General features: G+C 44.7%; 1 protein-coding gene across 10 annotated transcripts in view; it reads left to right on the top strand.

The window, feature by feature from the left end:
- The window catches only part of LOC110521284 (transcription factor SOX-6), a 200476-nt gene that overhangs the window by 80753 nt on the left and 92082 nt on the right, over positions 1-27641 (top strand). For 6 of the 10 annotated variants that reach the window (XM_090231104.1, XM_036969428.2, XM_036969425.2 and 3 more), the window contains one exon: positions 471-681. In XM_090231104.1, the coding sequence (XP_090087230.1) occupies positions 471-681 (211 nt within the window). The remainder of the gene's footprint in view (positions 1-470; positions 682-27641) is intronic. The other 4 variants (XM_090231108.1, XM_090231105.1, XM_090231106.1 and 1 more) reach the window with 1 other exon arrangement.

The raw sequence follows: 27641 nt of genomic DNA, 5'->3' as shown, positions 1-27641 counted from the left end.
GCAACAACCACAAACATTAGATGATTTGAACAACACCCTCAACAGCAACAACCACAAACATTAGATGATTTGAACGACACCCTCAACAGCAACAACCACAAACATTAGTCAATAGAGAGGTGGTGAAAAGTCTAATTTAAAAAGCAATTATATAAATAGTGATTGTAGTTTAAGTTACACTTTACTTGGTGGTGAGTTAGTTATTAGTTGAAATAATGGCCATTAATATTTAGGTGAGGTAAATTAAGAAGTCAGAGTATTTCCAAACCCCCATTTTACCTTTATTCAAGTAAACAAGAACAAATTCTTGTTTTCAATCACAGCGGGTTACTCTAGAGCCTTGTTCAGGGGCAGAATGACAGATTTGTACCTTTTCAGCTCGGGGATTTGATCTTGCAACCTTTTGGTTACAAGTCCAATGCTCTAACCACTAGGCTACCTATCGCCCCATGTTGTATTTGTTCCTATAGGACAATGGTAGCAGCAAGGGCTGTTCCTTGTACTCCTACCGGAATAACTCTACCTCTCCACCAAAGCCCGAGGAGTGTTCTCGGGAGCGGGGCGAGCAGCTAGGCGGATCGACCTTCGGAACACTTGAGCGCCGCAAAGGAAGCCTGGCCGACGTGGTGGACACACTGAAACAAAAGAAACTGGTGGAGCTGACAAAGACAGAGCAGGACGGTAGGAGAAGGCCTTTACCCCCTCTGTACGTGTGTGTGCTCTTCTGTACATGGACATGTTTAACTATACTTGAAGACCAGAAGTCCACCCCAAGAATAGTAAACAAACAAACATTTGACCAACTGAGGACATTTTGTCGGTCCCCAAAAGGAAAAAAGCTATTGTGTTATGGTTAGAATGTTAGGTTTAGGGGTTAAAGGTTAGTGTTAGGAGTTAGGGTTAGGGTAAGAATTATGTTTAGAGTTAAGGAAAATAGGATTTTGAATGGGAATCAACTGTGGGTCTCCACAAGGTTAGTTAAACAAGACTGTGTGTGTGTGTGTGTGTGAGCTCTCCTGTATGTGTGTGTGCGTACTGCGTACATGCAGTATGTTTAGCTTTTCCTTTGTGTCTATATCCTCTTCAGAGGAACTTTGAACCATTCAATTACAAGTGCCAAATCCCCCGCCCATAGATCACAGATCTGTGAGAAGTGAAATCGCTAGTTTCCCTTTTCTCCTCCTCAGATCTGTCTCCTCACATCAGGCCAGTGGTTGACTCCCATTGCATGCTCCTGCATGCTCCTATACCCCACAGCTATGGAGATCTTACATCTCTCTGTACTGCTATGCTACACATGGTAATTGTCATGATATCAGAGGCCCCACTGATCTATCGTCCTAATGCTTCACTTTGTTATTGATATGGTGCAGTGTAGAGTAGTGATCTCTAGAGCCAAATAGCCACAGGCATCACCGCTTCATCACAGCTTCTACTTTACTGTAGATAGTCTTTGGTTTACTGTGAGTGAGCCACTTTATCTCTCTCTCTCTGTGTGTGTGTGTGTGTGTGTGTGTGTGTGTCTGTGTGTGTCATCTGCCTGTCTAACAGAAGTGATGTACATCGATGCTAAGGCAGGGAGACAAAGCACACAGAGCTGAGAGTGTCTTGATGCAGTGTCAGCGTTTCCCCATCTGTTTTTGGTCAATTTGTGTGTCTTAAGTTTTTCCACTCCCATATAGGGGATACATTTGACTGAGCTGCCCCTCTTGGCCAGGTCTCCCTTGGGAAGAGGTCTTCTGACCTCAATGTGAATACCTGCTTATATATATATATATATATATATATGTTTTTATAATAGAAATAGTAGGCAACAGAATTCATAGGTGTACAATTATATTAATGAATATGATCAACACACTAATCTACTGTAGCTTCCCAAATCACCCTCTGGTTTGTTCCTATACATCCTTTAATGGCAATGGTGAAATGTACAGTAAAGGTTCATTGTTATCCTTTTTTACATGTTTTATTCACTCCCCAAGGACCCACCAGTCACAACAAACAATAACCCAAACACTGCAGTGTAGATTAGGATTCATCCATCTATTTTAACCATCCATCTATTCATCCATCCGTTGGCTATAAGTCACATGTCTCTGTTTTAGCTCCCTATGTGAAGTCTACGATCAGGATTAAATGAGTTACAGTGACAGCGATGATTCCTTATTGCACTTCATTCTAACCTTTAGAATTTCAGCCCTTTATTCCTTGTATATTAAATATTGTGGATGATGCGTTTCATTTACGTTTTTGGCATTTGACCCTGCCCAGTGAGATTAGCAGATGGGTTCATTTTATGTGATGTGTTTTGCTTAAGATAGTGATTTATTTATTGATCTCCTGCTAAGGCTGAGAGACTTCTACATTAATGAAGTGATTGGCTCTGCGAACATCGCTCCACAAATGTAAATGCAGCTGTAAACGTACCCTGTAGATCCAGATTGAAGTGCTGTTTACGTCTCTTTACAGAAACACATCTCTAAAACTACCAAACCCTTTTTTCTTCCTTTTTTCTTTTGTGAAGGATTCACTTTTTTAGGCCACCCATTGCCCTTTGACCTGTTCTGAGATTGTTCATAAAAACAATATTAAGGACAATCATTTTGTAGCTATGGTTTCTATTTTGCTTTTATATTGCTTCGACTCGTACATTACTATGGACATTGCCTTATTCATACATGTTTGGAAAGACAGAGAACGAGGGAGTCTTTATAGCTGGGTGTGCAGAGGCATCATTGTTAAAAGGCAGATCTGGTAGGGGAGAGTGGGGTAAGTGGAGCCTCCCTTGTTTCTCGGAAAACATATACAAAAGTAATTATTTGACTAAATATTTAGGAAGAGGTCCTTTTTCCCGTGGAGTATGTGAAGGAAGAACCCACATGGAAAAAAGCGGTAAGCAAGTTAGATCCAAATAACTTATTTTCACCAAGTCAAATGAATATATTGTGTTAGAGGTTTCGTGATGCTTGTATCTAATTTAACGTTTTTTATACATCCATTAGGATCTCTATAAGCTTCAATATGAGGTTCTAAACCTAGCGGGAAAGTGCATACTTGTAGCTGTGTGGGCTAACCAGGTCAAAATGTTTGCCTTGCACTAAAACAAATGTGGGCTTGTTTGGTTGACTCAATTGCTGGGTTGCAGGCGTTGGGTCACTTAGCTGGGTTGTTTTCTTTAAAAACAGTTGGGTTTTTGGTGCTGGGTGTTGGGTTATGGATGCTGGGTGTTGGGTTTTTGGTGCTAGGTGTTGGGTTATGGATGCTGGGTGTTGGGGTTATGGATGCTGGGTGTTGGGTAATGGATGCTGGGTGTTGGGTTTTTGGTGCTGGGTGTTGGGTTATGGATGCTGGGTGTTGGGGTTATGGATGCTGGGTGTTGGGGTTATGGATGCTGGGTGTTGGGGTTATGGATGCTGGGTGTTGGGTTATGGATGCTGGGTGTTGGGTTATGGATGCTGGGTGTTGGGTTATGGATGCTGGGTGTTGGGTTATGGATGCTGGGTGTTGGGTTATGGATGCTGGGTGTTGGGTTTTTGTGCTGGGTTATTGACATATGACCCAGTAGGTCAGATCAGAAGACTGGAGGTGTAGTTTTGTAGGGGTGTGGCTCTCAGATAATTATTTTTAGCCACCCATGAGAGTAAATGCCATTCATGTTCATCTGTTTTGTTTCATAGTTATCACATATTAAGGTTGAACATTTAAGTTTTGTAATTTTGACAATGCTTACAGAAGTGTATGAGTTTTCTAAAAGCCTACGCTTATCACATTGTTGGGATGCAATAAGGTGGTATACATTATTAGGCAATAACATGGTATACCTTATTATAATATGCAATAAATCATCTTAATATTGTAGAAGAATGTGTAAAAAAAAATCTGAAATTTGAATTTGCAGTATGTAAACTTGACATGAAGAACATGAATGACATTTACTCTCACAGTTGGCCAATAAGATCTATAACCTTAATGTTTATGTTAAAAAAGACCCAGCTGCTCGGTCAACCCATTATGAGAGTAAAAAAATACCCAACTGAGTGTTAAATTAACCCATGTTTGGGTAATCCCAACAAATCAGCATTTTGGGTAATTCATGCAACCCAACTGACTAGGTCAAAATAACCCAACATGTGCTAGGTCAAAACAACCCACTATTTAACCAGCGCTGCGTTACCGAATAACCCAAATTGGGTTATTTTTAGCCCATCATATTTTCTTTGTTTGGGGGAAACTAGGCTAAAGACCATGGGGTAAGTTGAGCCAATGGCAAGTTGAGCAAATGTAAGTGTTTTCTTCCCAGGCATTATCACTGGGATATGAGGTAACATCAGGGTCTATGTTCAAAGTGTTTAAAAAAGTACAAAGTGTTTGTTAGGTCTTAATAAGCCTGTGTTAAAGATAGACATGGTTTTAAAAAGTTAGTGGTAATATTTAATTCAGTACAGAAATTTGTAGGCGGCTTAACTTACCCTGTCCCTTAACTTACCCTGTACCGCGGCTCAACTTTCCCCATAAATTGGACAAGCTGTATATTCAGATTATTTCCAGGGATACACAACATCCTGAAATACATGTAGATATCTTTGTTAGAAAGAATACTATATTTCCCTTGACGGAGTGATGCTGAACTTACCCCACACTCCCCTAGTGCTGAACCAATGAAACAACGTTTAGCACCACTGAACTGTCTATTACTTTATGGTTTTGTGGCGTGCACTGCTTTTACAGACTGCCTAGAGTGGGTTAGTGGTGTGTCTAGTGAGCTGCTGTTTGTCAGCTCACTGCTGCGTGTCAGAGGTCAAATAGGGGGTGCTTATATTTGTGTAACCTGTACACAAGTGTGTGCTGTGAAATGGAATTGTGTTTTTTGCATATCCCACTCCCTTGGAGAGTAGGGTCTGGGCCATTATTGGCAGCGATCCTGGAGCAATTAGGGTTAAGTGCCTTGCTTAAGGGCAGATTGACAGATTTTTCACCTAGTCATCTCGGGGATTCAAACTAACATCATTTCGGTAACTGTCTCAACGCACTAACCACTAGGCTACCTGCCACCCCATAGAGTTAGCAGGTCACTGTGGGTACAGGTCATGAGGTGTGTTGTAGTTAGAGGCTCACTGTGGGTACAGGACATGAGGTGAGTTAGACGATCACTGTGGGTACAGGACATGAGGTGAGTTGTAGTGAGAGGGTCACTGTGGTTACAGGACATGAGGTGTGTTGTAGTGAGAGGGTCACTGTGGGTACAGGATTGTTGCTGTGGGTACAGGACATGAGGTGTGTTGTAGTGAGAGGGTCACTGTGGGTACAGGGCATGAGGTGTGTTGTAGTGAGAGGGTCACTGTGGATACAGGACTGTTGCTGTGGGTACAGGACATGAGGTGTGTTGTAGTGAGAGGGTCACTGTGGGTACTGGACTGTTGCTGTGGGTACAGGACTGTTGCTGTGGGTACAGGACTGTTGCTGTGGGTACAGGACATGAGGTGTGTTGTAGTGAGAGGGTCACTGTGGGTACTGGACTGTTGCTGTGGGTACAGGACTGTTGCTGTGGGTACAGGACTGTTGCTGTGGGTACAGGACATGAGGTGTGTTGTAGTGAGAGGGTCACTGTGGGTACAGGACTGTTGCTGTGGGTACAGGACATGAGGTGTATTAGAGTTAGAGGGTCACTGTGGGTAAAGGACTTTTGCTGTGGGGACAGGACATGAGGTGAGTTGTATGAGAACTGTGGACTTGTGGGTGAGCGGCCCACTACTTTCAAAAACACTAGTGTCTGTGTTCTTGGTGATGTTAGAAATAGTCAGTTATGTCTTTGACAATAAAATCCACCCTCCTCCCTCCAAGCCTGCCCTGTCCATCTCCGCCGCATCCCAAATGGCACCCTATTCTCTTTATAGCCTCCTCTTCCTGTTAAAAAGGCTCATCAAGGGTGACTTCCTGAGGTGGGATTTGCTATGATCAAATGGAATAAACCCTATTAGCCACCAAGCGCTCACTTGGCTTAACTGACCTGACCCCAGTGCAATCCGTAGCCAAGGGTTAAAGTGCGGTCTCTATAGCTCAGCTCACTGTTAGCCGTCAGCTTCTACCCCCCTCTCAACTCACTGTTAGCCGTCAGCTTCTACCCCCCTCTCAGCTCACTGTTAGTCATCAGCTTCTACCCCCCTCTTAGCTCACTGTTAGTCATCAGCTTCTACCCACCTCTCAGCTCACTGTCAGCCGTCAGCTTCGACCCCCCTCTCAGCTCACTGTTAGCCGTCAGCTTCTACCCCCCTCTCAGCTCACTGTTAGCCGTCAGCTTCTACCCCCCTCTCAGCTCACTGTTAGTCATCAGCTTCTACCCCCCTCTCAGCTCACTGTTAGTCATCAGCTTCTACCCACCTCTCAGCTCACTGTTAGTCATCAGCTTCTACCCCCCTCTCAGCTCACTGTTAGTCATCAGCTTCTACCCCCCTCTCAGCTCACTGTTAGCCGTCAGCTTCTACCCCCCTCTCAGCTCACTGTTAGTCATCAGCTTCTACCCCCCTCTCAGCTCACTGTTAGTCATCAGCTTCTACCCACCTCTCAGCTCACTGTTAGTCATCAGCTTCTACCCCCCTCTCAGCTCACTGTTAGTCATCAGCTTCTACCCCCCTTTCAGCTCACTGTTAGTCATCAGCTTCTACCCACCTCTCAGCTCACTGTTAGTCATCAGCTTCTACCCCCCTCTCAGCTCACTGTTAGTCATCAGCTTCTACCCACCTCTCAGCTCACTGTTAGTCATCAGCTTCTACCCCCCTCTCAGCTCACTGTTAGTCATCAGCTTCTACCCCCCTCTCAGCTCACTGTTAGCCGTCAGCTTCTACCCCCCTCTCAGCTCACTGTTAGTCATCAGCTTCTACCCCCCTCTCAGCTCACTGTTAGTCATCAGCTTCTACCCACCTCTCAGCTCACTGTTAGTCATCAGCTTCTACCCCCCTCTCAGCTCACTGTTAGTCATCAGCTTCTACCCCCCTTTCAGCTCACTGTTAGTCATCAGCTTCTACCCACCTCTCAGCTCACTGTTAGTCATCAGCTTCTACCCCCCTCTCAGCTCACTGTTAGTCATCAGCTTCTACCCCCCTCTCAGCTCACTGTTAGTCATCAGCTTCTACCCCCCTCTCAGCTCACTGTTAGTCATCAGCTTCTACCCCCCTCTCAGCTCACTGTTAGTCATCAGCTTCTACCCCCCGCTCAGCTCACTGTTAGTCATCAGCTTCTACCCCCCTCTCAGCTCACTGTTAGTCATCAGCTTCTCAGAGTGCCTTAAGTGCCTGTGACAGTTCTAATGAATGGAAATGGCCTTCCCTCGTAGAGGAGGCAGTGGTCTTCACAGACTAGCCACTTCAGCTGTAAAAGCTCTATTAGCCTGTGTTGGACTGAGGAAACTTTACCGTTTACCCGATTTGTACAGTTGGTTTATGTTTTTTTGTAAGTGAATTATTTTTATCCACAGAACTCGGTGAACGATATACCTAGCATAAATATGTCCAAGTCTTTATTTATGTTGGAAATGCCAGCATTCTAAAAAGCACAAGAGACACAACTATCAAATTGATCTTAACATTGACAAAAACTAAATGGTTGAACAACAGGTGGGAAAGAGGGTTTGGAATGTACAAATGTCCCACGCTGAATGGGAGAAGAATGCATGGAACTTATGTAAAAGTGGATTGGTTCTTCGTATAGATGGAGGATAAGGAAAGGAAGAAAGAGAAATAAATGACATGAGAGAAACCGAGGAAAGAAATGTACTTACCTGAAAAGAAACTGACAAACCTACTGTATACATCAAGTTCCAGTCAAGAGAGTTTACACAGCGCTTCAATCCACATGGATTTGCATTCCTCTAGCCTGTATGACTGAGCATTTTGCGTGAGGACACTGTCACCAGGTGAACACATATCAATGTCTGCATCTCAAATGGTACCCTATTTCCTATATAGTGCACTATTTTTGACCAGGGCCCAAGTCTGAACAAGTTTGAACTGTCATTAAACCCTCATCTTGTGTCGTTGCTGATTACTACGAATAGTATAGCCACAGCCTCCAGTGGCCCTGGCATCGGCACAGTGCCCCTGTGCCAATTTTGTCAGCCATCTAATGTGCCCAGAGCAGCTCTGGCGCCTGGCAAGCACTTGATCTTTCTATCTACGCTTATTCCCTACCTAGTCTGACTTACTGTAGTGAATTACAAACCTTTCTGTCCCCAGTGTGGCTCTGTAGCAGCTCGGCTACTGATTAAAAGTATAGTCACTCCTTATACTACAATAAATTATTTTAGTAACACAGGAACGAGTCCTAGTTTGTCTTGGGTTAGCCTTATCACTATACATTATTTGAATAAACTATATTTCAGTAAAAAAAAATATGTAGAAAATAATTGTTCTATAAAAATAACTAAATTCTTTCACGCAATGCGGGTTCAAGTCCCTTCAAAGCCTGTCAGTTTCAGACATGAGAAAGGGGTTTGTTGCAGCCTTTAGTTGATGATATGCAGAGTTATGGGGGTTGACACATGCATCTCTCAGATGTAACGATATAGCAAGACAGATCTCTCATGTTCTGTTAAAATTCTGACTGACACAGTCACACACATGCAATGGTAGTATGGGCTCTCATTGGCAATGTTCACCGCTGTTCGGACAGAACCTTTACAAGGCATCTCCCAACAACTGGTTTGAAAGACTGTTGACATGGAACACAACAGATTCACACCAGATAGTTTTCGGCTAGAGGCTAAATGATTTATTCATTTTTACATGTAGTTGTGGAGAAATAGTGTATCTTAACCGTCAGAACAAACAGAAGAGAGTGAAGTGCAGAGTAGGCTAAATACAGTAGTGCACCACTAGTGGTATAAGACTAGCACTAGCCCTTGCCATGGTTTTGCTTGTGTTGTCCAGCAACCTCTCATACATCCACAGCTAGTTTAGCCAAGGCTAGCTCTGCCTGCAGTCCAAGGGTACGTCCCAAATGGCACCCTATTCCCTATCTAGTGCACTACTTTTGCCCAGAGCCGTATTCCACCCTCATCAAAGTAGTGTACTATACAGGGAATAGGGTGCCATTTGGCATATAGAGCCTTCAGAAAGTATTCACACCCCTTAACTTTTTCCACATTGTGTTGTGTTACAGCCTGAATTTAAAATGGATTACGTTTCAGTTGTTTTGTCACTGGCCTACACATAATAACCCATAATAACCCATAATAACCCATAATAACCCATAACATTTTACATATTAATAAAAAATGAAAAGCTGAAATGTCTTGTCAATAATTAATCAACTCTTTTGTTATGGTAAGCCTAAATACGTTCAGGACTAAACAATTTGCCTAAGGATTGGCCCTGTTTTTTCAATTTTCGCCTAAAATAAAAAAAACAATCTCATTTAACAAGTCACATAATAAATTGCATGGACTCACTCTGTGTGCAATAATAGGGTTTAATATGATTTTTGAATTACTACCTCACCTCTATACCCCACACATACAGATTCATCTGTAAGGTGAATTTCAAACACAGATTCAACCACAAAGACCAGGGAGGTTTTCCAGAGTTGAATGGCTGTGATAAGAGAAAACTGAGGATGGATCAACAACATTGTAGTTACTTTACAATAATAACATAACTGACAGAGGGAGAAGAAGGAAGCCCGTACATAATAAAAATATTACAAAACATGCATCCTGTTTGCAACAAGACACTAAAGTAATAGTGCAAAAAATATGGCAAAGCAATTATATTTTTGTCCTGAATACAAAGTGTTATGTTTCGGTCAAATCCAATACAACACATTACTGAGTACCACTCTCCATTATTTTCAAGCATAGTGGTGGCTGCATCATGTTATGGGTATGCTTGTAATCGTTAAGGACTTGGACGTTTTTTAGGATAAAAATTAACTGAATGGAGCTAAGCACAGGCAAACCTGGTTTAGTCTGCTTTCCACCAGACACTGGGAGATACATTCACCTTTCAGCAGAACAATAACCTGAAACACAAGGACAAGTCCGCACTGGAGTTGCTTGACAGGAAGACAGTCAATGTTCCTGAGTGACCGAGTTAGTTTTGACTTAAATCTGCTTGAAAATCTATGTCAAGACCTGAAAATGGTTGTCTAGCTATGATCAACAACCAATTTGATAGAGCTTGAAGAATTTTGAAAAGAATAATGGGCAACTGTTGCACAATTCAGAACTGGACCAGAAAGACTCACAGTTGTCATCGCTGCCAAAGGTTATTTCAGCATATATTGACTCAGGGGGTTGAATACTTATCTAATCAAAATATATAATATACATTTTTCTTCCACTTTTGACATTCCAGAGTATTTTGTGCAGACGTTAACAAAAAAAATACAATTGAATCCATTTTAATCCCACTTTATAAAACAACACAATTTTGAAAATATCAGGGTGTGTGAATACTTTCAGAAGGCACTTTGTGTTTTTCAGTGTAACTGGAAATACCTCTCTTTAAAGAGGCGTGCTTCTGCATTTTACATTCACATTTGAGTAATTTAGCATTCCGTCTAACCAAATCCCCGTTTAGGTGCTAAGGATTCCTTTAAAGTACATTATGAGTGTAGCAGGTCATGTCGGTTACACGCTGAGGCTGAATCTCAAATGGCACCCTATTCCCTATGTAGTGCCCTACTTTTGACCAGGGTCCATAGGCCTCTGGTTCAAAAGTAGTGCACACTATTGAGAATATGGCGCTATTTGTGACACAGCCTAACCGTAAGGGGGGTGGGTAATCCAGTGTATGTACGATAGTCCTTTGTGCAGAGTGCAAATTAGAGACATGAGTCCCCCTAAATGCAACAAAGTCAAACTTAGTGGTGGTCTTTAAATAATGCTATTTAACTATTCTCTCTTTTTAAATGCAATTTGTACTGCTACAGTGGTAAATGTTAAAATAAAAGCTGATTTCAAATTAAACGAACACCCCCTCCTCTGTGTCATGGTTTAATAAAACATCCATCCATCTGTCTACACTTGTCATCCCGGGACCGTCCCGTATCTCACCCCCTTTTTAATTTAGGTGTCCCAACGTTACTTTCTACAAAAAAACAGTCATTTTGTCAGCAAGACTCATCAATTATTTTAGGTTTCAAGAGTGGAGCGGGTCGAGAGTTTCAAGTTCCTTGGTGTCAACATCACCAACGATCTATCATGGTCCAAATACACCAAGACAGTCATGAAGAGGGCACGACAAAACATTTTCCCCCTCAGGAGACTGAAAAGATTTGGCATGGGTCCCCAGATCCTCAATAAGTTCTACAGCTGCATCATCGAGAGCATCCTGACGGGTTGCATCACTGCCTGGTATGACAACTGCTCGGCATCTGACCATAAGGCGATGCAGAGGATAGTGCATAGGACCCAGTAGATCACTGGGGCCAAGCTTCCTGCCATTCAGGACCTATATAATAGGTGGTGTCAGAGGAAAGCCCATAAAATTGTCAGAGACTCCAGTCACCCAAGTCATAGACTGTTCTCTCTGCTACCGCACGGCAAGTGGCACCGGAGCGCCATGTCGAGGACCAAAAGGCTCCTTAACAGCTTCTACCCCCAAGCCATAAGACTGATGAACAACTAATCAAATGGCCACCGGACTATTTACATTGACCCCCCCCACTCCATTTGTTTTGTACACTGCTGCTACTCGCTGTTTATTATCTATGCATTGTCATTTCACCCCTACCTACATGTACAAATGACCTCTAATCTGTACCCCCACACATTGACTTCGTACCGGTACCCCCAGACATTGACCTAGTTATTGTTATGTTGTTGTGTTACTTTTTATAATTTTTTACTTTAGTTTATTTGGTAAATATTTTCTTAACTCTTCTTGAACTGCACTGTTGGTTAATAAGGGCTTGTAAGTAAGCATTTCACGGTAAGGTCTACACTGTTGGTTAATAAGGGCTTGTAAGTAAGCATTTCACGGTAAGGTCTACACTGTTGGTTAATAAGGGCTTGTAAGTAAGCATTTCACGGTAAGGTCTACACTGTTGGTTAATAAGGGCTTGTAAGTAAGCATTTCACGGTAAGGTCTACACTGTTGGTTAATAAGGGCTTGTAAGTAAGCATTTCACGGTAAGGTCTACACTGTTGGTTAATAAGGGCTTGTAAGTAAGCATTTCACGGTAAGGTCTACACTGTTGGTTAAGGGCTTGTAAGTAAGTATTTCACGGTAAGGTCTACACTGTTGGTTAATAAGGGCTTGTAAGTAAGTATTTCACGGTAAGGTCTACACTGTTGGTTAATAAGGGCTTGTAAGTAAGCATTTCACGGTAAGGTCTACACTGTTGGTTAAGGGCTTGTAAGTAAGTATTTCACGGTAAGGTCTACACTGTTGGTTAAGGGCTTGTAAGTAAGCATTTCACGGTAAGGTCTACACTGTTGGTTAAGGGCTTGTAAGTAAGCATTTCACGGTAAGGTCTACACTGTTGGTTAAGGGCTTGTAAGTAAGCATTTCACGGTAAGGTCTACACTGTTGGTTAAGGGCTTGTAATTAAGTATTTCACGATAAGGTCTACACTTGTTGTACTCGGCGCATGTGACAAATAACGTTTGATTTGATTTGTAGACCCAATCGCCAAAACTTCTTGGTGTTTTGTAACAGTTGTCTCTTTCCATTCATCTAATGGCACGAGGGCACAGTACACTGTTTGGATGCTGGAGTCATTTTGGAGGGGACCAACTTTCGCAGTTAGCCTATCTTTCTGAGATGATTTGTTTAAATGTCATGATATAATCACACTCTGCCTTTGTGGAACCCACAGTATGTGACATATCCCATTCTAACCGGTAAGGGACTTTTGTGTGTGCGCTCGTATGTTAACGTGCTTGTGTGAGCGTACATGTGCGTTTGTGTGTGTCGGCCTTTACTGGGTGCAGGGACGTGATAGTAGTGGTACTGTGGGTAGAGGTACAGTGGTCAACATGGTACAGATGAGAATAGGGTTAAGCCTAGAGGCTAATTAAACTGACTATTTGAATCGAGGCCTGGCATTGCCAGTCTGTTTGCCCTTCCCTATAGGACTGGCTGCTTGAGTGATTGTGTGTGTGTGTGTGTGTGTGTGTACATTTGAGTGTGTGTATTTTACAAGTGTGACTGAACATCCCCCAGCCTCCTCCACCTCTCTGTTTGGTGGTCTTGTGGTCTGGTTCCCCTGTCATGAATAGGGATCTCTGCTGTAATGATTTGTGACAGAGGGCCTTAATTACATCAAGCCACATGGGATGCCCAGTAGCCTATTCCATGGCTTGGCAGTTGGCCAAACGAGTATATGTTTATCTCTTCCATATCCCCTTCAGTCCACACACATGAACACACCTCCTTGCAGTACCAGCTAGACTAGATCACAACTCCCTCAAAGACACCAAACATGTTTTTCTCTTTTCAAACAAATGTTGATGTTTATTTACCGAATACATTTTGAAGCCGTGATTTAAAAGAGTAGCAGGCCCCAGTGTGTGGCGTAAAATACACAATGTAAGTGGTTCAAATTTAGTTTTGAAAGCAGGAGACTGTGACAGTAGCTGTGAGAGGGTTTGATGATCCACTTACAGATTACAGAACAAGCCAGCTGCTTGTGTGCTGTTCTGTTCTGGTGGGCTATTCTCTCTGTTCTGTTCTGGTGGGCTATTCTCTCTGTTCTGTTCTGGTGGGCTATTCTCTCTGTTCTGTTCTGGGGTCTATTCTCTCTGTTCTGTTCTGGGGTCTATTCTCTCTGTTCTGTTCTGGGGTCTATTCTCTCTGTTCTGTTCTGGGGTCTATTCTCTATGTTCTGTTCTGGGGTCTATTCTCTATGTTCTGTTCTGGGGTCTATTCCCTCTGTTCTGTTCTGGGGTCTATTCTCTCTGTTCTGTTCTGGGGTCTATTCTCTCTGTTCTGTTCTGGGGTCTATTCTCTCTGTTCTGTTCTGGGGTCTATTCTCTCTGTTCTGTTCTGGGGTCTATTCTCTCTGTTCTGTTCTGGTGGGCTATTCTCTCTGTTCTGTTCTGGGGTCTATTCTCTCTGTTCTGTTCTGGGGTCTATTCTCTATGTTCTGTTCTGGGGTCTATTCTCTCTGTTCTGTTCTGGTGGGCTATTCTCTCTGTTCTGTTCTGGGGTCTATTCTCTCTGTTCTGTTCTGGTGGGCTATTCTCTCTGTTCTGTTCTGGTGGGCTATTCTCTCTGTTCTGTTCTGGGGTCTATTCTCTCTGTTCTGTTCTGTTGGGCTATTCTCTCTGTTCTGTTCTGGTGGGCTATTATCTCTGTTCTGTTCTGGGGTCTATTCTCTCTGTTCTGTTCTGGTGGGCTATTCTCTCTGTTCTGTTCTGGGGTCTATTCTCTCTGTTCTGTTCTGGGGTCTATTCTCTATGTTCTGTTCTGGGGTCTATTCTCTCTGTTCTGTTCTGGTGGGCTATTCTCTCTGTTCTGTTCTGGGGTCTATTCTCTCTTTTCTGTTCTGGTGGGCTATTCTCTCTGTTCTGTTCTGGTGGGCTATTCTCTCTGTTCTGTTCTGGGGTCTATTCTCTCTGTTCTGTTCTGGGGTCTATTCTCTCTGTTCTGTTCTGGGGTCTATTCTCTCTGTTCTGTTCTGGTGGGCTATTCTCTCTGTTCTGTTCTGGGGTCTATTCTCTCTGTTCTGTTCTGGGGTCTATTCTCTCTGTTCTGTTCTGGGGTCTATTCTCTCTGTTCTGTTCTGGTGGGCTATTCTCTCTGTTCTGTTCTGGGGTCTATTCCCTCTGTTCTGTTCTGGGGTCTATTCTCTCTGTTCTGTTCTGGGGTCTATTTTCTTTGTTCTGTTCTGGGGTCTATTCTCTATGTTCTGTTCTGGGGTCTATTCTCTATGTTCTGTTCTGGGGTCTATTCTCTATGTTCTGTTCTGGGGTCTATTCTCTATGTTCTGTTCTGGGGTCTATTCTCTCTGTTCTGTTCTGGGGTCTATTCTCTCTGTTCTGTTCTGGGGTCTATTCTCTCTGTTCTGTTCTGGGGTCTATTCTCTCTGTTCTGTTCTGGGGTCTATTCTCTCTGTTCTGTTCTGGGGTCTATTCTCTATGTTCTGTTCTGGGGTCTATTCTCTATGTTCTGTTCTGGGGTCTATTCTCTATGTTCTGTTCTGGGGTCTATTCTCTCTGTTCTGTTCTGGGGTCTATTCTCTCTGTTCTGTTCTGGTGGGCTATTCTCTCTGTTCTGTTCTGGGGTCTATTCTCTCTGTTCTGTTCTGGGGTCTATTCTCTATGTTCTGTTCTGGGGTCTATTCTCTCTGTTCTGTTCTGGTGGGCTATTCTCTCTGTTCTGTTCTGGGGTCTATTCTCTCTGTTCTGTTCTGGTGGGCTATTCTCTCTGTTCTGTTCTGGGGTCTATTCTCTCTGTTCTGTTCTGGTGGGCTATTCTCTCTGTTCTGTTCTGGGGTCTATTCTCTCTGTTCTGTTCTGGGGTCTATTCTCTATGTTCTGTTCTGGGGTCTATTCTCTCTGTTCTGTTCTGGGGGGCTATTCTCTCTGTTCTGTTCTGTGGTCTATCTTCTCTGTTCTGTTCTGTTCTGGGGGGCTATTCTCTCTGTTCTGTTCTGAGGGCTATTCTCTCTGTTCTGTTCTGGGGTCTATTCTCTCTGTTCTGTTCTGGGGTCTATTCTCTATGTTCTGTTCTGGGGTCTATTCTCTCTGTTCTGTTCTGGGGTCTATTCTCTCTGTTCTGTTCTGGGGTCTATTCTCTCTGTTCTGTTCTGGGGTCTATTCTCTCTGTTCTGTTCTGGGGGGCTATTCTCTCTGTTCTGTTCTGTGGTCTATTTTCTCTGTTCTGTTCTGTTCTGGGGGGCTATTCTCTCTGTTCTGTTCTGAGGGCTATTCTCTCTGTTCTGTTCTGGGGTCTATTCTCTCTGTTCTGTTCTGGGGTCAATTTTCTCTGTTCAAATCAAATCAAAATCAAATGTATTTATATAGCCCTTCGTATATCAGCTGATATCTCAAAGTGCTGTACAGAAACCCAGCCTAAAACCCCAAACAGCAAGCAATGCAGGTGTAGAATCACGGGGTCTGTTCTGGGGTCTATTCTCTCTGTTCTGTTCTGGGGGCTATTCTCTCTGTTCTGTTCTGGGGGCTATTCTCTCTGTTCTGTTCTGGGGGCTATTCTCTCTGTTCTGTTCTGGGGGCTATTCTCTCTGTTCTGTTCTGGGGTCTATTCTCCATGTTCTGTTCTGGGGGCTATTCTCTCTGTTCTGTTCTGGGGTCTATTCTCTCTGTTCTGTTCTGGGGGCTATTCTCTCTGTTCTGTTCTGGGGTCTATTCTCTCTGTTCTGTTCTGGGGTCTATTCTCTATGTTCTGTTCTGGGGGCTATTCTCTCTGTTCTGTTCTGGGGTCTATTCTCTCTGTTCTGTTCTGGGGGCTATTCTCTCTGTTCTGTTCTGGGGTCTATTCTCTATGTTCTGTTCTGGGGTCTATTCTCTATGTTCTGTTCTGGGGTCTATTCTCTCTGTCCTGTTCTGGGGTCTATTCGCTCTGTTCTGTTCTGGGGTCTATTCTCTCTGTTCTGTTCAGGGGTCTATTTTATTTGTTCTGTTCTGGGGTCTATTCTCTCTGTTCTGTTCTGATGTCTATTCTCTCTGTTCTGTTCTGGGGTCTATTCTCTCTGTTCTGTTCTGGGGTCTATTCTCTATGTTCTGTTCTGGGGTCTATTCTCTATGTTCTGTTCTGGGGGCTATTTTATTTGTTCTGTTCTGGGGTCTATTTTATTTGTTCTGTTCTGGGGTCTATTCCCTCTGTTCTGTTCTGGGGTCTATTCTCTCTGTTCTGTTCTGGGGTCTATTCTCTCTGTTCTGTTCTGGTGGGCTATTCTCTCTGTTCTGTTCTGGGGTCTATTCTCTCTGTTCTGTTCTGGGGTCAATTCTCTCTGTTCAAATCAAATCAAAATCAAATTTATTTATATAGCCCTTCGTACATCAGCTGATATCTCAAAGTGCTGTACATACCCAGCCTAAAACCCCAAACAGCAAGCAATGCAGGTGTAGAAGCACAGGGTCTGTTCTGGGGTCTATTCTCTATGTTCTGTTCTGGGGTCTATTCTCTCTGTGCTGTTCTGTTCTGGTGTGCTATTCTCTCTATGTGCTGTTCTGTTCTGGTGGGCTATTCTCTCTATGTGCTGTTCTGTTCTGGTGGGCTATTCTCTCTCTGTGCTGTTCTGTTCTGGTGGGCTATTCTCTCTATGTGCTGTTCTGTTCTGTTGGGCTATTCTCTCTGTGCTGTTCTGGTGGGCCATTCTCTCTCTGTGCTGTTCTGTTCTGGTGGGCTATTCTCTCTATGTGCTGTTCTGTTCTAGTGGACTATTGTGCTTTCTGTTCTGGTGGGCTATTCTCTCTCTGTGCTGTTCTGTTCTGGTGGGCTATTCTCTCTCTGTGCTGTGCTGTTCTAGTGGACTATTGTGCTGTTCTGTTCTGGTGGACTATTCTCTCTCTGTGCTGTTCTTTTCTGGTGAGCTATTCTCTCTCTGTGCTGTTCTGTTCTTTTGGGCTATTCTCTCTCTGTGCTGTTCTGGTGGGCTATTCTCTCTGTGCTGTTCTGTTCTGGTGGGCTATTCTCTCTGTGTTGTTCTGTTCTGGTGGGCTATTCTCTCTATGTGCTGTGCTGTTCTGGTGGGCTATTCTCTCTGTGCTGTTCTGTTCTGGTGGGCTATTCTCTCTGTGCTGTTCTGTTCTGGTGGGCTATTCTCTCTGTGCTGTTCTGTTCTGGTGAGCTATTCCCTCTCTGTGCTGTTCTGTTCTGGTGGGCTATTCTCTCTCTGTGCTGTTCTGTTCTGGTGGACTATTCTCTCTCTGTGCTGTTCTTTTCTGGTGGGCTATTCTCTCTCTGTGCTGTTCTGTTCTTTTGGGCTATTCTCTCTCTGTGCTGTTCTGTTCTGGTGGGCTATTCTCTCTGTGCTGTTCTGTTCTGGTGGGCTATTCTCTCTATGTGCTGTGCTGTTCTGGTGGGCTATTCTCTCTGTGCTGTTCTGTTCTGGTGGGCTATTCTCTCTGTGTTGTTCTGTTCTGGTGGGCTATTCTCTCTGTGCTGTTCTGTTCTGGTGAGCTATTCCCTCTCTGTGCTGTTCTGTTCTGGTGGGCTATTCTCTCTCTGTGCTGTTCTGTTCTGGTGGGCTATTCTCTCTATGTGCTGTTCTGTTCTGGTGGGCTATTCTCTCTATGTGCTGTTCTGTTCTGGTGGGCTATTCTCTCTATGTGCTGTTCTGTTCTGGTGGGCTATTCTCTCTGTGCTGTTCTGGTGGGCTATTCTCTCTATGTGCTGTTCTGTTCTGGTGGGCTATTCTCTCTATGTGCTGTTCTGTTCTGGTGGGCTATTCTCTCTATGTGCTGTTCTGTTCTGGTGGGCTATTCTCTCTCTGTGCTGTTCTAGTGGACTATTGTGCTTTCTGTTCTGGTGGGCTATTCTCTCTATGTGCTGTTCTGTTCTGGTGGGCTATTCTCTCTATGTGCTGTTCTGTTCTGGTGGGCTATTCTCTCTATGTGCTGTTCTGTTCTGGTGGACTATTCTCTCTCTGTGCTGTTCTAGTGGACTATTGTGCTTTCTGTTCTGGTGGGCTATTCTCTCTGTTCTGTTCTGGTGGGCTATTCTCTCTATGTGCTGTTCTGTTCTGGTGGGCTATTCTCTCTGTGCTGTTCTGGTGGGCTATTCTCTCTATGTGCTGTTCTGTTCTGGTGGGCTATTCTCTCTATGTGCTGTTCTGTTCTGGTGGGCTATTCTCTCTGTGCTGTTCTGGTGGACTATTCTCTCTCTATGCTGTTCTAGTGGACTATTGTGCTTTCTGTTCTGGTGGGCTATTCTCTCTCTGTGTTGTTCTGTTCTGGTGGGCTATTCTCTCTCTGTGCTGTTCTTTTCTGGTGAGCTATTCCCTCTCTGTGCTGTTCTGTTCTGGTGGGCTATTCTCTCTCTGTGCTGTTCTGTTCTAGTGGACTATTGTGCTTTCTGTTCTGGTGGGCTGTTCTCTCTCTGTGCTGTTCTTTTCTGGTGAGCTATTCTCTCTCTGTGCTGTTCTGTTCTGGTCGACTATTCTCTCTCTGTGCTGTTCTGTTCTGGTGGACTATTCTCTCTCTGTGCTGTTCTGTTCTGGTGGGCTATTCTCTCTCTGTGCTGTTCTGTTCTGGTGGGCTATTCTCTCTCTGTGCTGTTCTGGTGGACTATTCTCTCTCTGTGCTGTTCTGTTCTGGTGGGCTATTCTCTCTCTGTGCTGTTCTGTTCTGGTGGACTATTCTCTCTCTGTGCTGTTCTGTTCTGGTGGGCTATTCTCTCTCTGTGCTGTTCTGTTCTGGTGGGCTATTCTCTCTCTGTGCTGTTCTGGTGGACTATTCTCTCTCTGTGCTGTTCTGTTCTGGTGGGCTATTCTCTCTCTGTGCTGTTCTGGTGGGCTATTCTCTCTCTGTGCTGTTCTGTTCTGGTGGGCTTTTCTCTCTCTGTGCTGTTCTAGTGGACTATTGTGCTTTCTGTTCTGGTGGGCTATTCTCTCTCTGTGCTGTTCTGGTGGACTATTCTCTCTCTGTGCTGTTCTGGTGGTCTATTCTCTATCTGTGCTGTTCTGGCGGGCTATTCTCTCTCTGTGCTGTTCTGTTCTGGTGGACTATTCTCTCTCTGTGCTGTTCTGTTCTGGTGGACTATTCTCTCTCTGTGCTGTTCTCGTGGGCTATTCTCTCTCTGTGCTGTTCTGGCGGGCTATTCTCTCTCTGTGCTGTTCTGTTCTGGTGGGCTATTCTCTCTCTGCGCTGTTCTGGTGGGCTATTCTCTCTCTGTGCTGTTCTGTTCTGGTGGGCTATTCTCTCTCTGTGCTGTTCTGTTCTGGTGGGCTATTCTCTCTCTGTGCTGTTCTGGTGGGCTATTCTCTCTCTGTGCTGTTCTGGTGGGCTATTCTCTCTCCGTGCTGTTCTGTTCTGGTGGGCTATTCTCTCTCTGTGCTGTTCTGGCGGGCTATTCTCTCTCTGTGCTGTTCTGTTCTGGTGGGCTATTCTCTCTCTGCGCTGTTCTGTTCTGGTGGGCTGTTCTCTCTCTGTTCTGTTCATGTGGACCTTTCTCTCTCTGTGCTGTTCTGGTAGGCTCCTATTTGAGCGTGTTAACATCAGTAACACTGTGCTGCACTCAGTTGTTGAACCCCCCCACCTCTCCTACCGCCTGTGAACCCAACCACCCACCCCAACACCCTGTTACCACCTGTAAACTGAACCACCACCACCCCAAATCACTGTTACCCTATGGCCTCCCACAACAAGACTTCTATTGTATCTCTGCCTCACATGGCATTGGGGGTGGCGAGACTCTATAGGGTTTCCTCAAATCACAACTAAAGTGGAAATGGAAGCTAAAGGACTTGAACCCGCATATTGAAGGGGTGTGGAGATGTGATCTATTCTGAAAGATGACGATGAGACGTTCTCTTTCCTTGAATTGTACTGTCTGTATTTGTATTGGGAGATGTCAGGTGAAATAAGCAAGTCGAGAGTGAATCCATACCCACGGTTTAAAGCTTAGTGTTAAGTTTCTTTGTACTTAATTGTGCTACAGTACAACGGACCCCATGACTGTAACAATTAACTGAGGTCTACGCAGAAAAGGATGATGTTCGTTCAGTGGGATTCATAGTTACAGAACATTCATAGAGTAATGTACTGTACAGTATTATAACTGATATGCCTATGTCACGTAGACTAAGGACTAATGTCAGCTCTATACAATACGTTTCTATCTGCAACTGCCAATGTAGCACAGCAACCATTTTTTTCCCATTTCCCTCTAAGTCTACCCTTCTGTTCCCTACACTTCTACCCTTCTCTACACTTCTACCCTTCTCTACACTTCTACCCTTCTGTTCCCTACACTTCTACCCTTCTCTACACTTCTACCCTTCTCTACACTTCTACCCTTCTCTACACTTCTACCCTTCTGTTCCCTACACTTCTACCCTTCTCTACACTTCTACCCTTCTCGACACTTCTACATTTCTACATTTCTACCTTTCTCTACACTTCTACCCTTCTACACATCTAACCATCTAAATGTCTACCCTTCTCTATAGGTATATTATTTTCTAAACTTCTACCCTTGTACACTTCTACCCTCTTATATACTTCTACACTTCTACCCTTTTACACTTCTACTCTTCTCTACCCTTCTCTACACTTCTACCCTTTTACACTTCTACCCTTCTCGACACTTCTACCCTCTTATATACTTCTACCCTTATACATGTCTACCCTTATACACGTCTACCCTTATACACTTCTCTACACTTTGACCTTTCTGCACTCCCACCCTTTTTTAAATTTATTTTTTATTTCACCTTTATTTAACCAGGTAGGCTAGTTGAGAACAAGTTCTCATTTGCAACTGCGACCTGGCCAAGATAAAGCATAGCAGTGTGAACAGACAACACAGAGTTACACATGGAGCAAACAATTAACAAGTCAATAACACAGTAGAAAAAAGGAGAGTCTATATACATTGTGTGCAAAAGGCATGAGGAGGTAGGCGAATAATTACAATTTTGCAATTTTTACAATTTTTGCAATTTGTTCCAGTCACAGGCAGCAGAGAACTGGAACGAAAGGCGGCCAAATGAGGTGTTGGCTTTAGGGATGATCAGTGAGATACACCTGCTGGAGCGCGTGTTACGTGTGGGTGTTTCCATCGTGACTGGAGCTTTACCTAGCATGGACTTGTAGATGACCTGGAGCCAGTGGGTCTGGCGACGAATATGTAGTGAGGGCCAGCCGACTAGAGCATACAGGTCACAGTGGTGGGTGGTATAAGGTGCTTTAGTGACAAAACGGATGGCACTGTGATAAACTGCATCCAGTTTGCTGAGTAGAGTGTTGGAAGCAATTTTGTAGATGACATCGCCGAAGTCGAGGATCGGTAGGATAGTCAGTTTTACTAGGGTTAAGTTTGGCGGCGTGAGTGAAGGAGGCTTTGTTGCGGAATAGAAAGCCGACTCTAGATTTGATTTTCGATTGGAGATGTTTGATATGAGTCTGGAAGGAGAGTTTACAGTCTAGCCAGACACCTAGGTACTTATAGATGTCCACATATTCAAGGTCGGAACCATCCAGGGTGGTGATGCTAGTCAGGCGTGCTGGTGCAGGCAGCGAACGGTTGAAAAGCATGCATTTGGTTTTACTAGCGTTTAAGAGCAGTTGGAGGCCACGGAAGGAGTGTTGTATGGCATTGAAGCTCGTTTGGAGGTTAGATAGCACAGTGTCCAAGGACGGGCCGGAAGTATATAGAATGGTGTCGTCTGCGTAGAGGTGGATCAGGGAATCGCCCGCAGCAAGAGCAACATCATTGATATATACAGAGAAAAGAGTCGGCCCGAGAATTGAACCCTGTGGCACCCCCATAGAGACTGCCAGAGGACCGGACAGCATGCACTCCGATTTGACACACTGAACTCTGTCTGCAAAGTAGTTGGTGAACCAGGCAAGGCAGTCATCAGAAAAACCGAGGCTACTGAGTCTGCCGATAAGAATATGATGATTAACAGAGTCGAAAGCCTTGGCAAGGTCGATGAAGACGGCTGCACAGTACTGTCTTTTATCGATGGCGGTTATGATATGCACCCGTGACCGGCTCGGAAACCAGATTGCACAGCGGAGAAGGTACGGTGGGATTCGAGATGGTCAGTGACCTGTTTGTTGACTTGGCTTTCGAAGACCTTAGATAGGCAGGGCAGGATGGATATAGGTCTGTAACAGTTTGGGTCCAGGGTGTCTCCCCCTTTGAAGAGGGGGGTGACTGCGGCAGCTTTCCAATCCTTGGGGATCTCAGACGATATGAAAGAGAGGTTGAACAGGCTGGTAATAGGGGTTGCGACAATGGCGGCAGATAGTTTCAGAAATAGAGGGTCCAGATTGTCAAGCCCAGCTAATTTGTACGGGTCCAGGTTTTGCAGCTCTTTCAGAACATCTGCTATCTGGATTTGGGTAAAGGAGAACCTGGAGAGGCTTGGGCGAGTAGCTGCAGGGGGGGGGGGGGGGGCGGAGCTGTTGGCCGAGGTTGGAGTAGCCAGGCGGAAGGCATGGCCAGCCGTTGAGAAATGCTTGTTGAAGTTTTCGATAATCATGGATTTATCGGTGTGCAACGTGTTACCTAGCCTCAGTGCAGTGGGAAGCTGGGAGGAGGTGCTCTTGTTCTCCATGGACTTCACAGTGTCCCAGAACTTTTTGGAGTTGGAGCTACAGGATGAAAATGTATTTTTTGCCTTTTTTGCCTTTTTCTACACTTCTACCCTTCTCTACAATTCTATCCTTCTGAACTTCTATCCTTCTGAAAGTCTACCCTTCTACCATTCTCTATACTTCTACCATTTTCTACACCCTTCTCTATAATTCTACACATCTACACTCATACCCTTTTCTTCCCTTCTACACTTCTACCTTTCTCTACACTTGTAGACCTCTACACTTCTACCCTGTGCTACCTTTTTACACTTCTACCCCTCTACACATCTATCCTTCTAAACTCCTTCCCTTCTCTAAACGTCTACCTTTCTAAACGTGTACTCTTCTCCACACTTCTCACCTACTCTATCCTTCTACACTTCTACCCCTCTACACGTCTATCCTTCTAAACTCCTTCCCTTCTCTAAACGTCTACCTTTCTAAACGTGTACCCTTCTCCACACTTCTCCTACTCTATCCTTCTACACTTCTACCCCTCTACACGTCTATCCTTCTAAACTCCTTCCCTTCTCTAAACGTCTACCTTTCTAAACGTGTACCCTTCTCCACACTTCTCCTACTCTATCCTTCTACACTTCTACCCCTCTACACGTCTATCCTTCTAAACTCCTTCCCTTCTCTAAACGTCTACCTTTCTAAACGTGTACCCTTCTCCACACTTCTCCCCTTCTCTATCCTTCTACACTTCTACCTTTCTAAATTTCTAAACGTGTACCCGTCTATACACTTCTACACTTCCACCCTTTCTCAACACCTTTACATCTCTAACCTGTTCTATATTTCTACTCTTCTACTCTTCTACCCTTCTACCTTTCTTTACACATCTATCATTCTGAACTTCTATCCAACTGAACTACTACCCTTCTCTACACTTCTAGACTTCTACCCTTCTCTACACTTCTAGACTTCTACCCTTCTCTACACTTCTAGACTTCTACCCTTCTCTACACTTCTAGACTTCTACCCTTCTCTACACTTCTAGACTTCTACCCTTCTCTACACTTCTAGACTTCTACCCTTCTCTACACTTCTACCCTTTTCCACACGTCTAACCTTCTTTACACTTCCACCTTTCTACACTTACACAAGTTTACCCTTCTCTACACTTCTACACTTCTCTACACTTCTACCCTTTTCCACACGTCTAACCTTCTTTACACTTCTACCTTTCTACACTTACACAAGTTTACCCTTCTCTACACTTCTACACTTCTACCCGTCTCTATACATCTACATGTCTACCCTTTTACACTTCTACCCTCTTCCCTTCATACACCAATCCAACGGTTTTGAAATTAAAATATAATTGTATTTGACATATGCGCCAGTTACAATGGCTTTAGACTTACCTTGAATTGCTTACAAGCCCTTCACAATGATGCAGAATTGAAAAAATATACGGCTGGGTTTCCTTTTGTAATACGTTATAGTCTGCAAGCGTTGGAGCCGTCCTCCAAAATGGTCCTTTTGCATGTTTGATGCCTCGTCGGAGGTCATAGCAGGCTTTATTGTAAGCGTCAATGCTCTGTGTCCCTTTCCTTGAAAGCAGTAGTGCTAGCCTTTAGCCCAGCATGGATATTGCCTGTATACGTTCGTATAGTCACTTGGGGGACGACATCATCTGTGCAGTTATTGACGAAGCCCGTGACTGATGTGGAAACTCCTCAATGCTATCTAAAAAATCCCAGAACATATCCCTCTCTGTACCAGCAAAACAGTCTTGTAGCCTTGCGTCTGCTTCATCAGACCACTTCCGTATTGAGCACATCACTGGTACTTCCTGTTTGAGCTTTTGTTTGTAAACAAGAAGCAGGAGAATAGTGGTCAGATTTGCCGAAGGGAGGATGAGGTAGGGCCTTGCATGCATTTCTGTGACTAAAATAAAAGTGGTCTACAGTTTTACTGCCCCTAGTGTGCAGGTAAAATTGAGGTAGAAAGTTGGAAGCTTGCGGGTCACTGGTTGATCAGTTGACTAGATAGTACAGAGAGACTAGTATGCTACAACACCCTTCAGCCAGCCCCCATCCACCCTGCTTGCAGGCATTCTCCAACCGTGGCCAGGATTAAGTTGCACCAAGATGCTGATCTTGGGTCAATTTTGCATTTACCCCACTAATGGTTAAGGGTAAGATCGGGTAAGGTTGGCAGATCCTAGATCTGTACCTAGGGGAAACGTCACCCTGGAGCCCGTGGCCGCTAGATCCAACAAAAGCGAGATGCAGAGCACGTGTCATCTGACACATGAAAATAGTGTCTCAGTAACGGACACCGTGCTAACACACACAACACACATCTGACTTGGGCCTCTAATGGTTTTACAGCATTTAGATCTTTTAGTGGCTAGCTGGCTACAGTACACACCCGGCCTGTTTTACTCTTGCAGTGGCTAGCTGGCTACAGTACACACCCGGCCTGTTTTACTCGCGCGTGTGTGTGTGTGTGTGTGTGTGTGACTGTGACTGTGTGTGTGTGTGTGTGTGTGTGTGTGTGTGTGTGTGTGTGTGTGTGTGTGTGTGTGTGTGTGTGTGTGTGTGTGTGTGTGTGTGTGACTGTGTGTGTGTGTGTTTGTTTGTTTATGTGTTCATGTGTGTGTGTTCGCACATGTTTTCCTCACCATGGTTAATTAATGATGCCTAGAGCACTGACGCCTAACTAGAGAGCTGTCAGGATCCACCAGACAAATCAACTCTCCTCCCCTACTACATCAAATGGACTGAGTAGAGAAATAAAACAACAGCTACTGTTGCCCCAGCTACTGTTGCCCCAGCTACTGTTGATCCAGCTACTGTTGCCCCAGCTACTGTTGGCCCAGCTACTCCAGCTACTGTTGGCCCACTTCTATTGCAGAAGGGTGTCAGAAACATACACTATACTTTATTTAGAGGTGGGAGGGGGTCAGTACCCAATAGTGCAGTTGGAGAGGGAGAGAGAGAACAACTGGACAGAGGATTTATGTCAGAGTGAAATCATAAAACTCAACATACTGTATGCCCAAACACCAGGAGTCAGGCCAGAGAGGAAAGGAGAAACACCAGGAGTCAGGCCAGAGAGGAAAGGAGAAACACCAGGAGTCAGGCCAGAGAGGAAAGGAGAAACACCAGGAGTCAGGCCAGAGAGGAAAGGAGAGATCCACTCTTTAGCACACACACACACACACACACACACACACACACACACACACACACACACACACACACACACACACATCCTTAAATCAGTGTTTAGGTCAACTGTTGGTGTGTGTTTGCTGTGTGTTGCGTGCTTGCTACCAGGTGTGTATGTGAGAGAGGGAGCAAGAGAAAGACAAGGATGATATCTCTCCTCTCTACAAGTGGTGATCTCATGGGAGGCTGCTGTAGGCAGTTAAGGCTGGCTCTAAGCTCCTGGCAGTGTCCTCCCTCCAGGACTGTTGATGCTTGCCTGCTGCACACCGTCACACGTCTGTGGTTTCTGTTAAACACCATAAACACTTGCTTTTGGCACAACGCTGAGGCAGCCAGGTGATAAAAAGTATGTTTACACCAAGCACAATCTCTGATACTTGGCGGGCCCAACAGATTTACAATGACAGCTCTGCCTGTGTGTGTTGGGGTCTGTGTGTGTGTGTGTATGAGACAAATAGAAGCACTTTGGGACTTTCTTCCCGCCTCAATCTCCTCTTCCTGGTCCTCCTCTTTTTCCTCTTCTCCTCCCTATTTTCTTCCTCCTCCCCCACTCATCTCCTATCTCTTCTTCTTCCTCCTCCCTTCTTCTCTTCCTCTTCATCACCCTCCGTTTCTTCCTTCTTCATTCTATTTTCCCCTACTCCCTCTCTCTCTCCTTCCCTCTCTCTCCCTTCTCCTTATCTCTCCAATTCTCCTTATCTCTCCCCTTATCTCTCCCCTTATCTCTCCACTTCTCCCTCCCTCATTCTCTCTCCTTCGCTCCCTCTCTCTCTCTCTCGCTCCCTCTCTCTCCCTCGCTCTCCCGTTCTCCCTCTCTCTCCCATTCTCCCTCTCTCTCTCCCCATTCTCCCTCTCTCTTTTCCCTTCTCCCTCTCTCTCTTCCCTTCTCCCTCACTCTCTCCCCTTCTCCCTCTCTCTCTCCCCTTCCCTTTCTCTCCCCTTCTCTCCCTCTCCCCTTCTCCCTCCCCTCTCCCTCTCTCCCTCTCCCTCTCCCCCTCTCCCCTTCTCCTTCTCTCCTTCTCTCCCCTTCTCCTTCTCTCCTTCTCTCCCTCCCTCTCTCTCGCGCTCTCGCTCTCTCTCTCTTTCTCTCTCTCTCTCTCACTCTTTACCCTTCTCACACTCTCTCCCATTCTCCCTCCCTCTCCTCTTCTCTCCCTCTCCCTCTTTCTTTCCTTCTCTCTCTCCCTTTCTACCCCTCTCCCTCTCTCATTTTCTCTCCCTCTCTGTCCTCTTCTCTCCCT

Source organism: Oncorhynchus mykiss, chromosome 4, assembly GCF_057628025.1.
Source record: "Oncorhynchus mykiss isolate SJ-2025 chromosome 4, ASM5762802v1, whole genome shotgun sequence".
In the NCBI taxonomy this organism is placed as follows: domain Eukaryota; kingdom Metazoa; phylum Chordata; class Actinopteri; order Salmoniformes; family Salmonidae; genus Oncorhynchus; species Oncorhynchus mykiss.
This window is presented reverse-complemented; position numbering and strand designations above follow the sequence as displayed.